The 10772-nt window shown below is 32.4% G+C and overlaps 1 protein-coding gene across 1 annotated transcript; it reads left to right on the top strand.

Moving 5' to 3' along the window:
- Window positions 1-1685: 1685 nt before the first annotated feature.
- LOC111914971 (acetylserotonin O-methyltransferase) lies at window positions 1686-3818 on the top strand. Its single transcript, XM_023910678.2, has 2 exons — window positions 1686-2484; window positions 3377-3818. The coding sequence occupies exons 1-2, from the start codon at window positions 1720-1722 to the stop codon at window positions 3671-3673; spliced, it is 1062 nt and encodes a 353-aa protein (XP_023766446.1). The 5' UTR covers window positions 1686-1719; the 3' UTR covers window positions 3674-3818.
- The last annotated feature ends 6954 nt before the right edge of the window (window positions 3819-10772 follow it).

Raw genomic sequence — 10772 nt, 5'->3', positions numbered from 1 at the left:
TTTAATACTTATTTTTATATTTTATTAATTTAAAAACAAGAGAGGACCTACCCATCTCTCTCTCGTGTGCGCACGGATGAATAGGTAGATCCCAAACATATGTTCTTCATTCATCTTCTAGAAACAAAAATTCAAGGCTCAGTCTTAAAAGACACACAAAACCATTCTCTCTTTGCTCTTCCATTGATGTTCAAGCTTCTAAAGGTCATAATTTTGACCTTTAGAACACTAATGAAAAGGTAGATCCCAAACATAAACATGATAAAGATGATCAAAGTTTTTTTTTTTTTTTTCTGGATGTTCTTGTACGAACATGTAGATGAAAAAAAAAACTTATGAATAAACAAATCTTAAATCCATATATGTTCTAAACAAATCGAGACTCAAACTCGATTTCAGGAACTCAATAATGAATTTCAAGAAATCAAAAACGATCTCCAAGCTGCAAAAATCATGTTCATATTTTATGGAAACCATAAACCATATAAACATAGAAAACTTAGAATCGAAACCCCTGTAACTCGAAATTCTTAAATCAAAACACCAAAATTCTAAAACATATAAACTTGAAAACCTTAAATCAAAACAATAAAACATGTGAATATGTAAATACATAACTTTAAAACCCACTTCATTGCGTCTTCTTCCATGGGGAAAGGGAGAATACCATCAGAGGACCACCATTAAGCTAATCCATCTCCATCGGGGACTTCATCTGGCAATGAGGGTTGGTGAGAAATCTGACGACCATTAGGGCTTCTCGATGGAAATGGAGGCTTTGAAGTCGACATCTTTTTGATGAGCAAGAGACAGAGAAGACGAAGAAGGTGAGTTTCATTTTTGGAGGTGGTGACAAGGGTTGATTTCCTTAAGATCCGATTTTGCAATGGGTATGGATTTCCTTCTTTCTCCTTCTTCTGGTTCTCAATTTGCAAGTTCGGATGGCGATAATTGTGGCTGATGAAGGTCCCTTAGGAGTTGATGATGGCTGATGGGTCTGTAATGGCAAGATGAAGACCAAGGGTAGAGATGGTTACATCACATATGGTGTTTGCTGCTGTAGATTTAGTGGTTGAAGAAGGAAGCTTGGGTTCAACATTCTTGGTGTATAGATGATGGAGATTAAAAGGAAGATCTAGCGAGTGTATGTGTGTTTGGAGAGAGAGAGAGAGAGAGAGAGAGAGAGAGAGAGAGAGAGAGAGAGAGAGAGAGAGAGAGAGAGGCCCTCTCATTTTTTAATTATTAAAATGAATATAATTATTAAGTATAAAAAAATGATTTTAAAAATAGAAAATAATTCCACAAAGACATTAAAGTCATTTCAGTCTACCGAAAGACCAAATTTACAATGAAACTAACGCAGAAGGACTATGAAGCCAAAAAATTGATGTTTGGATTAAACTTCAGAAAAAATACATATCATAAGAACCATTTTTGCAATTTTGTTTAACTAAAACTATGTAAATGAGTAAATGTCACTTGTTTTTTTTTTTTTTTGCTATTATAAATATATGTCATGATAACCGACTATATATAAATATACCAATGGGCCATTAGTAGTGGCACCCAACTTTAATAATGATAATACTTTTCAATTTAAGAAAAAAAAGATGAAACATAATTATTAATTAGTTAAACATAAATCCCACAGTGCAACATTTTTTTGCTATTTAAAGGAACCATGATCCACACATTTTATTCATTCAATTTGAGAACAAAATGTCTTCAGAAATTAAGAAAGAAGAAATTGATTCCAAAGAAGAAGAAGCAGCCGTAAAAGAAATATGGAAATATGTTTTGGGTTTCACTCCAATGGCTGTGGTTAAGTGTGCCATTGAGCTCAGGATACCTGATATTCTCCAAAAACATGACACCCCGATGACACTTGCCGAGCTTGCATCCGAGCTCAGGTGTTCATCATCATTCTTGTATAGAATCATGAGGTTCTTGATCCAGTATAAAATATTTCAAGAAAAGCCCATATCAGACACATCCCTTGGATATGCTCTTACACCTTTGTCCCGACTTCTAACTAGGCATGGAAAGCAAAGCATGGCCGATTTTGTGCTTTTAGAGAGCAGTCCGGTGATGTTAGCACCATGGCACAAGCTAAGTGCTATGGTTTTGGGCAGCCAAAACACGCCTTTTGAGGCAGCACATGGTGTTGATCTATGGAAATTTGCAGCCGCAAATCCTAGTCATAGTAAGCTCATTAACGATGCCATGGCTTGTGATGCTCGGAATGCCGTGAGGGCGGTGATCGAGGGTTGTCCGGAGGTGTTTGAGGGGCTGAAGACGGTGGTGGATGTTGGTGGTGGTGATGGAACGGCTCTAGGACTGATTGTTGAGGGTTGTCCATGGATCAAAGGGATTAATTTCGATCTGCCTCATGTTGTGTCGGTGGCTCCTGCATGGAAAGGTGTAGAACATGTAGGAGGCAGCATGTTTGATCATATTCCAAAAGCTGACGCTGCTTATTTGATGGTTAGTGAATTTATGTGAGCTGTTATTTTGAATTGTTTTCCCTTTCTATATATATATATATATATATATATATATATATATATATATATATATATATATATATATATATATATATATATATATATATATATATATATATATATATATATATATATATATATATATATATATAGGATTGCATGGATAATTGATCTCTAAAATATATTTGAATAAATGAAAGCACATTTTATAAATGGAAAAAGATAAATGAGCATAAATTTATAAAAATTCTTAATGGAGAAAGTCTTGTTTCTTAAATTTTTCGATTGAGTTGTTTTCTTTCTTTAACAAATAGAAAATAAACACTTGTATGTATAAGAAAAGAAAGGGTGAATTGCACCCATCACGGAGCATAGACAATCATATATATGTTATTGGGTTTAAAGTAATGTCTTAAATCCAATAAATAATAAAGAAAGAAAATACCCTAGTAAAATTTGCTTATCTACTAATTACTAATGAACATAATACGATATATACAGGTTATTTTGATCTTTAGATTTGTTAGAGTTTCTAACTTGTTCCGGAAATGATGATATTTGAATATTTTAGAAAGTATTGCACGATTGGGTATATGAGGTGGGCTGGGTAGTTGCCCACTCTTGATGAGAAAACACTATCATTAATACTTAATCAAACTTTCAAACACCCTCGAATCAGAAAACTTTTTAAGTGCAATTTACAAAGATCCTCTTGGATATATTTTTTAACTAATTTTGGTATTTGAGGTAGGCTAGGTAGTTGCCCACTCTTATTGTGGGCCATCTTGAATCAATGGCGGGGTTCATTATGATTTGTAGAGCCTTTAGAAAAATTTAACTTGTTCCCCATTGATCATGTTTTAATATTTTAGAAAGTGCTCCATGATTGGGGAGACGAAGAATGCATTGAGATACTAAGAAAATGTCGAGAGGCTATTCCTCAAGATACAGGGAAGGTGATCATCGTAGAGTCAATTGTTGGACTTGAAGAAAACCATGACTTTGAAGACGTGGTATTGATGCTTGACATGGTGATGATGGCTCATACAAGCACCGGTAAAGAACGAACTTTAGAAGAGTGGTCATATATGTTTGATGAGGCTGGATTCACTCGTTACACTATAAAACAAATTACAAGCTATCACTCTGTTATTGAAGTTTATCCCTGAATCTCCGTCTTTTAATCTTAGCAATTATGATTTACTTGTGATGCGTATCTTTGTTTTGTATGTTTGTAATGATGTGTAATCAGAATAATTATTGTATGTTTGTAATGTTCTCTTGTTTTGCAATAAAAATATAATTATTCTATTACAGATAGACTAGACTATTAAAAAATAAAAAATGTTAAGTTAAAACTTCAAAAAGTTATTTAAATCATTTTCAATTTAAATAAATGTCTAAAACCATCAACAAAATTTAATTTAATTAAATAATTGAATAAAAATCACATCATTAAAGATTTTTTGCTATTAAAATTTAAACTAAGTGTACCTATCTTTCATCGGTCACATTTCAAAGTCATATCAACTTTCTACTCACTCACCAAAACACATAAAATAGTCACTATTTATTACCTTTCATTTTTATTTTATTTTTAAATAAAAATAATTTAATTTTAAGTTTTATAATTTAAAAAATAAATATAATTCTTTAAAAATGATTAATAAACATAAAAATAATAAAAATAGAAATATTTCATTACTTAGAATAAAATACATTAAAAAACAAGACTAAAAAAACCTAGAAAACAACCAACATTTGAAAAAAGAAAAAAAAACCACATTTATAAATAAATAAATATTAAAAAAACGACCTACATTTAAAAAGGACGAAACGATGTAGGAAAATCTTTTTTCATGATAATCTCCTTCTTCTTTAAAACTAGATCGATAGCCGATCCGGAAAGATGTTCGTTTTTTTCCGTCAAGAATTTCAAATCGTCATTTAAATCGATCAAAGGTCGTTGTTAGCGAAATTTCGAATGTCAAACGTTTAGCGAAATTTCGATTGTATCGATCAAAGGTCGCCGTTATTTACCATTTTTTGTCTGCTTCCATGCTGGAATCGAATGCATTGGAAGAAGACCATTCTCTTTCCTTTTTGTTTTGTCCCTACCCATCGGTCGGACAATTTCTTCTAGCCTGAGTTCGACATCCTTATTTAAATCTAGCTCGACAATGAGTATCAGAAGAAGTTGTGTATCAACTAGAGCCTGTTTTTGTTCTTTTTATTGTACTCCTCCTAATATAAAGTCAGCTTCATATTATTTCCATCTTGGACTAAGAATTAACACATTCCAAGGCTCGTTACTTGAATGTATGTCCCGTTTCTTCGCGAAAAAAAAATACAAAACCTCTTGAAGAATTTCTTCACATCCTTGACCGCTTGTCCTTTAGGTTTTTAGATTGTTGTACAACTCATTTATTTTTGAAACATTTTTTTCTTATTTCTCAAAACGTTGAATTAAGTCTGTGTTTGGTATACTACTCATCATCTTTACCCAATTCCTTGTGAAATCTTTCAAGAATATGAAGCGAAAGTTAATGTGGCTGTGCATTTACCTACTCTGAATCCTCCGAAACATCAACCCGAACACTAGCTCTTCTTGCGGATTCCATGCTAGAGGCTTCTGCTTTGTCTTCTCTTGCACTGGTTGTTTTCCTTTGCTATGTTCTGGGGGGGGGGGGGGGGGGGGTAGTTTCTCGTACAAGTTCTTCGTCTGAATCATGAAGGCTATGGTTTGGGGTTGTGAGTGAAAAGGTGGGGTTTAGTTTTCGATTTGAGACTGATAGAGTGAGGTTTAGCTTTGGGGTTGATTTAGTGCAAATTGATCGGGAGAAACGAGAAAGTTGTTTAACATATTTGGATTAACATTTGGTACTTGCACGTGGTAGTATTGTCTAACATTTTGGTATTGAAAATGTGGAGGAGATTGAAAGGGGGCATCACGTTGGAGAAGAAAAACCGCTTAGGATAGATCGAAGGCAAATATGTTTCTAGATGGCTCACTTGAACTCGAAACATTGGTTTTTATTCTTGTTAGGTTTTGATACGAGATAAAAGTTTGTTTTTTCATAAAAACGGCAACGGAAGACTTTAAAAATAAAAAGTTTATTTTTAGTTCATAACTATATCACACCATCATGGATCCATTTATAGAGGTTATAATGAAATAAAAAAAAAAACCATAAGATGTTTTAGAGATAACCATTGAAGCCTTTGAACCCACTTGGTTTTGGGGTGTTGATGAAGATAACAAAATATGAAAGTGTATGATCTTCTCTACAAGTATCCACCATCAAGAGTAAGGCACTTGGAATGTTAGTTCCTTCTTGTATTCTTGAGTGTCTAAAGCCTTTAAGTGCTTAACTCAATTAACCACTAAAGGGAACAACTCAAGTAAGCTTCTAAACACCAAAGTAAAGCACCGAACTTCAAAGGTTTGACGCTTCTTCATGCTCACGGTTTTAGAGAGAAAACAAGGGAAGAAGAAGATGAAAACTTGCACATTTCTCACACAAGACACTCTTATATAGTCCATGAGAGGTAAGGCTTTACCATTAAAATAATCTAAAGTAATGGTAGCTTTAGAAGCATGGGAGATAAAAGGTGGAAGGTTAACAGGCAACCTCCCATACCTTCATCATGCTTTCGGCCCATGCTTATTTTATAAGAAAGATTCTTTTATTTTTTTTATAAACTCTAAGTTTATAAAATATAAATATTTTCTTTAGGTAAAAGACAAAAGAATTCAACTAGTCCAAAATGTTGTGCATTACTTATTAATTTATACCATATGAAATAATAAGTAGTAATACTCTTTTATTATTATTTTCACAAAACCATAATTATTGCTAATTATAATACAATAGTTGACATTATTTATTAATAATCATATTAATAATAAATATACAAAATGTGCCAACTTGATAAATGTGTGACCCTATAGGACTATATATTATTAACAATATCTCTCCATAATGATTCTTGGACATATAGATCCAACAATTCTATCGGATTTTGGTGTTGGATTGTTGGGATTGTTAGGCGATGGATTGAAGGGTGCCATCTCGTCAACAGCCAATTCCAGGAGCTCTAAGCTGCAATTGTTACTAAAGGTATGCTATCAATTATTCATTTGTCTCAAACATCATGTTGAACATTAGATATGGATCACGATCGATTTCATTTAGTGTTCAACTTTAACTAAAGCCTTAGATGTCATGCTCTCAACAAATAAGAGGGACAAATCCCATCTTGACTACTTATGCCCATCAATGTAGTTCATGCCATACCCAATGATGGCCCTTATGACTGCCTTTTACGAAACAACGGTAAACCATGTCAAATCACAACAATTCCTGCACCTCAAGTCCCAAATATGTATCTCATGTCTAAGAATACAAAGATCATCTAGACTACATACGCCAATCAATGCAGTTCATGTCATACCCAACGATGGTCCTTATGACTGCTTTTTACGAAACAAAGTTAAACCATATCTAAGCACAAGAATCCCTAAACTTCAAGTCCCAAATATGTATCTCAGGTCTAAGATTAAAAGATAAAACCTTGGTCAAAACATCACTCTTGACTACGATCCATTAAGTGGTTTCGATGCGGGTCAAGTCTAATACTTATTCTGCTAATCAAGCATCTATGAAGTTGGTAGCAGCTCTTTGTCATTCTCATCTCTATAAGAATCCACCAATCCACTCATATTAGTCTTACCTCATAGATGCTGCCACAACTATGAAAGACTATGGATATTTAGAATAACCTAGTTATTTGAGGATTTAAACATGTTAATATAAAACACAACAATTATTTAATGAAAGACTCATATTCAATATATCATTCATTACAATATATGTTGCTTTATTGTTCCAATATCCAAAATACTAAATATCAATCAAATACATCTACTTGTATTAACAATGTGTGCCCTATAGCACCAACTTGACTTTCATGCTTTAGCTAATGAAGTAGCTTCGTTAAGTAGATTTAAGAAACATGATTTGTATAAACTTTGAGAGTATAATCATTTTTAGTTTTATATATAACTTATATATAAAGAAAAACTATTGAGAATGAATTAGATGCTTGAATATGACATAGATGCCAATACTTGCGTAATGGGATTACTCATAGTCATAATGAACTATACATTCAGCATCTCTGTACGTGGTTCTCCAAACCACGAGGTACTCTAACTCTGATGTGTAACTGTAATTACAATCTACATGGAACCACTATCCATGTAACTATCTCTTCATTCATAATGAGTACATGCCCGATTGTGACTGAGAGTCATCTCAATCTATTTGAAAATTTAGCACATGTGTAACAACCTTAAACATAGCTTTCTTTCAAATACTCCGTAGACTAGGAATATTTCTCTATTTCTCGCAAGTACTTTGGAATATTCATATAAGTCACACAATGACTTGTTCTCGGATTATATTGCTATCATCCGTCATGCTCTAAGCATACGACTTATTTGGCCTTTATGCATAATCATGACATATATGATTAATCCAATTGCATCAGCATACGGAATACAATCATATTATCTAGTTCAAAAACATTTTCACTAGGATTTTGCTCAAAATCATGTCATATGGTATTTGACAAGATGACTCCTTATTCCATGAATTAATATGTTGACTACATATAACATTAGGAATGTTACTGTGCTCCCACTAGCTTTGTGGAAAAACACAAGAGCCATCTTGATTTATAATTAAATCATACTATGTAATTATCCTATCAGAAAGACGATTCTTATTTTGAGATGTTAGCTTAAATCTTGTAAGATTTTCAATCATGTATGTTTTCTTCCTTGAAAACTCACTTGTTCTTTATAGTCAAAATATATCAAGGAAGATTAATCAAGCCCATACTTGATGATCATACATGAATGCATCTATATGTGTTTTATTAGTTTCTGGTCAACCATTGAGCAAATTCAACAACAATTGAAATTTGCTAATTCCAAACTATTATGCATTTAGTTTATGGTTATTAAGCTCTTAAAGTTCCATATAGCTCCCACTTAGAAAAAGAACTTCTAATCACTTGTCTTATGGACTGAAAATTAGTAGGATTAGTAGAAACTTCATCCTAAATAATCATTTAGGATATTCTACATAAATGCAATTAGTAGATACCAGAGTGGTTGAGTTATTGTTTAACATAAGGTCTATAACTCTATTCCTTTTAGATAAGCATAAACCATTTCATCATTAGCCTAATATAAGAATCTAATCTACTTTTTTGGTTGGAAAATATATATGTTCAATATATATTTGTTGCAGTGAGCATAATTCTGAAATTTCATAAAGTAAATAGTTCTTTTAAAACATCATACGCTAGACTGCAAAGTCTATCTTTATCCTCTTCAAAAACATGTACTATCGACATTCAGCTAGTGGCCAGGTGACCCTATCCTACTAGAGAATACGAAGGCTACCTCGAATATCAAAAAGATAGATTCAATAAGTGATCCTGTGCCACAAGAATCATACTAATGACAAGTGAGTGTCTTTGTCAGAATGAGTTATGAATCAATTCCACAACTCCTAAAATGTTCCAAGAAGACTTTGTTTACAAAAATCATTTTCTTTATCACAACAAAAGGTTAATGATGATCTCACTAAGTTGTATTTTAATCTTTACTGTGAAACAATTTGAGCAAATCTTAGGTTTCAACAATAACGAATAAAAGTCGTCAATGAAATTGATCAAGTATCTATCACCAAATCTATTCATGGATTGAAAAAGATTACATACATCACTTAGTTATAATTCTTTCCCAAGCCTTTTGTTCTTTAACTACTAATAGACAAAGACACTTGTGAATCATCTTCCCATATAAATAGGATTCACATATATAAAATGAATCAAGCTCATTTGCCTTCAAAAATCCCATCCTTTTGAAGTTGGTATATGTATTTCTTATTTATATTTTCATGATGATAATGACATAGTAAGTTCCAATCAAATATCATTTAATTATATAGGCGTTATGATCAGAATTATTTATTTAATGAAAGATTATAGATTTACTTCATAAATAACATTATGAGAAAATATTCTTTAACACATAATACATTGTTTCAGAATGTGAATGTGAACATCCATTAAACGATAAGTAAATCTAGATTTATTCATAAATTACAACTGTTACACTTCCCCATAAGGATAGGTACAATACATCTATTGTTTAAATAAAAGACTATAATAACACCTATTATATCTTCAGCACGAAATATCATTCGTTTGTAATCAATTGATTATTTCTTCCAATAATCAACACATAATATCAATTATTAGTGTCACATGAAGTATTTCATACTCAAGTGAATGATGGAAAAATAAATAGTTCTATCATATAGACATTTGAAGTCTTGTCCAAGTCAGACTTCTTCAGCTTGATGAGATGATAGGAGAAATTTTTCCTTTAGTGTCCAGTTTCTTCCACAATAGAAACAATGTTAATCATTTGGTCCTTTCTTGATTTCTGGGTTTATGTTGTATTTCCCTTAACTGAACTATAAGTGTATATGAGTGCACAATCCCTTAGACTTCCTTTTATTCAATGCTTGAACAGACTTGAAACTATTTCTGATGTTCTGATTGAATATCTGCTTTACATGATGAGACATTTGATATGTTTTATGATTATCCAAGACTTTCTGCAAGTCATGGTTAATTTCTTCAGTATGATCACTACTAGAAAAACAACCTTTTACGACGCCCATTGCACGTCGTAAAAGGCTCATACGACGTGCAAATGCGCATCAAGGAAGGCCCTGTTATCAAGAGACACGACGCGCATTTATGACGCTCATTTACGACGCACAGTTACGACGCGCGTTTACGACACGCAATGCGCATCAAGAAAGGCCCTGTCATAAAGGAAGACGACACACATTAGCGTGTCGTAACCTTACGATGCGCGTGTTAATGACACACAATGTGTATCAAGAAAGCCCATGTCAAAAAGGCCATGTCATAAATGAAGATGACACATTTTTGCATATCGTAATTTTAATTTTTTTTAAAAAAAAATTATTTATTGATTTACTTATTTTCATATTAAATTTTCATTTCATGTCTCATAATGGAAAATAAAATACCATATACAAATAATACAATGCATTGCACAAAAGTTAATGTTATACAAATAATCATTCCAATAGTAGACAAATGTAATACATCAAATGTGAAAAAAGATGAAGTCATCAACTAATAATAGTTGAA

Source organism: Lactuca sativa, chromosome 8 (genome assembly GCF_002870075.4).
Source record: "Lactuca sativa cultivar Salinas chromosome 8, Lsat_Salinas_v11, whole genome shotgun sequence".
NCBI lineage: Eukaryota > Viridiplantae > Streptophyta > Magnoliopsida > Asterales > Asteraceae > Lactuca > Lactuca sativa.
This window is presented reverse-complemented; position numbering and strand designations above follow the sequence as displayed.

Bases quoted from the DNA above. Each gene is read 5' to 3' on its own strand.
- LOC111914971 (XM_023910678.2), top strand. From the start codon at position 1,720: ATGTCTTCAGAAATTAAGAAAGAAGAAATTGATTCCAAAGAAGAAGAA. The intron at 2,485-3,376 runs GTTAGTGAATTT...TTAATATTTTAG, and splicing joins CTGACGCTGCTTATTTGATG to AAAGTGCTCCATGATTGGGG.